Below are 2,500 nucleotides of genomic sequence, written 5' to 3'. Positions count from 1 at the left end.
TTCCCTCCACCTTCCTCCCTCCCTCCTCACCTCCCTCCCACCTACCTCCTCCCTCCCTCCCCCTCCTTCCCCCCTCCCACCTCCCCTCTCCCTCCTCCCTCCCTCCTTTCCCCCCCCTCCCCTCCCACCTCCCTCCTCTTCCTCTCCCTCCTTCTTCCTCCTTCCTCCTCCCTCCTCGGTCTCCCACGGTGAAAACGAGAGAACTGACCTAACAGTTTTTTGAAGCGATGACACTATCTCTTACCATAGCTTCTGGAACTGAGGCTGACTTGACGATGATGACAGTGTAGTCCTCCTCCCCTCACCCCCCTTCCCCCACCACCACCCCACTACCCCTGCCCGAGTTTTTGTACAGATTGCAAATGTGTCTGCAATGATTGATAAGATTTTTTTTGTTGCTGTTGTTGTTGTTTTTTGTTGCTGTTGCTCGTGTTGCAAATAAGGGGAGATATGGCTATGGATTTTATCGTTGTGGTGGTTTTGGGCAGAAGAGGGGGTGGGCAGGAGGGGGAGGGGGAGGGGAGGGGAAAAAAGGTGATTTTTTCTTTACAGCTGTGTGGGTTTGTAAGAAAAATTGGACTTTTCTTCTTCATTTTCATTTTCTATCTATTTTTTTTTTTGTTTTTTTTTTTTTTTTTAGTATGTCAGTGTCAATGATTATAGAAATATAATAACCCTTCTATCAATTACAATACCAATCCTAACTATCAAACTAAACAAAGATTTACTTCTCTTGCAAATCTGGCAATAATACCCTTGACCTTCCACCCACAGGACCACCCCCCCGTCTAATGGAAAAAAAAAAAAAAAAAAAAAAAAAAATACACGAGAAGACAGACAAACAAACACGACCTCAACGTACGACCATGTGTAGTCGTGACACAGGCCCCCAGAAGTCGTAAAACTTGGAAGAAATTAAGTACACGATCTGAGGGACAGTGCAACTCCCAGGAAGTGAAGGTAAGGCACTTCCATGTGAAAAACATAGTAGGAAGGAGGGAGAAGGACATGAAAGAGCAAGTTATTTACATGTATAAAAGATAAGAGTATGTACACATAGGAAAAGAGGCAGAAGGAGATGGTGAGAGAGAAGACGATGGAGAAAGGAGAGAGAGAAATAATACATGAGAGAGTGGCTTTAAAGAAGGAAAGAAAAAGAGGAAGGAAAGGAGAATGAGAAGGGAGAGGGAAGGAACCAGAAGAGAAAGGAGAATGATGGAGAAAGTGAGAAAGAATAAAGAGTTATATAATGGAGGGAGGAGAAAGTGTATGATGGAAGGAATAATATATAGTTAAGGGCTTAGCTTACAGAGGGATGAGTTCCTGAAGAAGAGAAAAAAAGAGAGATGTAAGAGGAGAAAGAAGAAGTAAAGATAACAGAAAAGGAGAGAGAGGAAGAGGAATGCAAAGTGCTTTATCATGTCATTGTCAGGAGACGGAAGGAGAGGAGCAAGGGAGTGATGGAGGCAAGTAGAATAAGAGAAAAACAAGAAAAAGAAGAGAGAGATTATATGAGGCTTATTATACAATACATTACATGCCATATATAAGGTATATATATATATATGAGATACAGATATATATAGATACAGCATTATAGAGAGGGTGAAGGAGAGAGTAAAAACAGAAGACAGACAACCTTAGAGGGAAAGCAGAAAAGAAATAGAGATAGAAGAGAAAGACAAAAACAAAGCGAGAGAGAAAAAGAAGAAAAAGAGAGAAAAAAGAAAAAGAAAGAGAGACCAAAGTATTTCCTCGTGTCATATTCAAATCACATCTATCTATCTATCATCTCTACCTACCTATTACACTTTGGCTCATCTATCTATCTATCCGTGTCTGGAAAAAAATTATAACAATATTAATAAAATTTCAAATACAAACCATTCAGGAATTAATCTATCGGTTTCGAAAAAAAAAAAAAAAAAAAGAATGTGCAAGTGAAAATTCGAAATAAAGGAGAAAAATAAAACAATTGCCGATTGATATATTAATTAATATGATTCAGTGATTAATCCATTTATTAAAAGAGTGCGTGAAAATTAAAAAAAGATCAACAACTGTAAGCGCAGTATATTATGTAAATTTGATTCAGTGATTAATCCGTTTATTAAGAAAAAAATAATAGTATGCATGTGAGAAAAAAAAAAAAATACAGGAATATGAAAAAAAGGCAAATAAAAGTTTTTATATATTCCCGTATTGCGCGATGACAAAAAAAAAAAAAAAAAAAAAAAAAAAAAAAAAAAAAAAAAACAGGAATATGAAAAAAACGACAAATAGAAGATTAATATATTCCCGTATTGGGCGATGACAAAAAAAAAAAAAAAGTATGCATGTAAAAAAAAAAAATAAAAAATACAGGAATTTGAAAAAAAAAAAACGACAATTTGACTATTAATATATTCCCGTATTGCGCGATGACAAAAGATGAGAGTGAGAGATATATATGAAGAAGAAGAGTGGTAAAGAGGTATGAGAGAGCAGAGAGAGGGAGAGA

The 2,500-nt window shown here is 37.1% G+C and overlaps 1 protein-coding gene across 1 annotated transcript in view; it reads right to left on the bottom strand.

Annotated features, from left to right (window-relative positions):
* Window positions 1-2,500, bottom strand: part of LOC138867534 (5'-AMP-activated serine/threonine-protein kinase catalytic subunit alpha-like) — a 115,852-nt gene that overhangs the window by 69,018 nt on the left and 44,334 nt on the right. The window contains exon 4 of the mRNA XM_070143393.1: window positions 863-928. Coding sequence (XP_069999494.1) covers window positions 863-928 — 66 coding nt within the window. The remainder of the gene's footprint in view (window positions 1-862; window positions 929-2,500) is intronic.

Source organism: Penaeus vannamei, chromosome 30 (genome assembly GCF_042767895.1).
Source record: "Penaeus vannamei isolate JL-2024 chromosome 30, ASM4276789v1, whole genome shotgun sequence".
NCBI classification, from domain to species: domain Eukaryota; kingdom Metazoa; phylum Arthropoda; class Malacostraca; order Decapoda; family Penaeidae; genus Penaeus; species Penaeus vannamei.
This window is presented reverse-complemented; position numbering and strand designations above follow the sequence as displayed.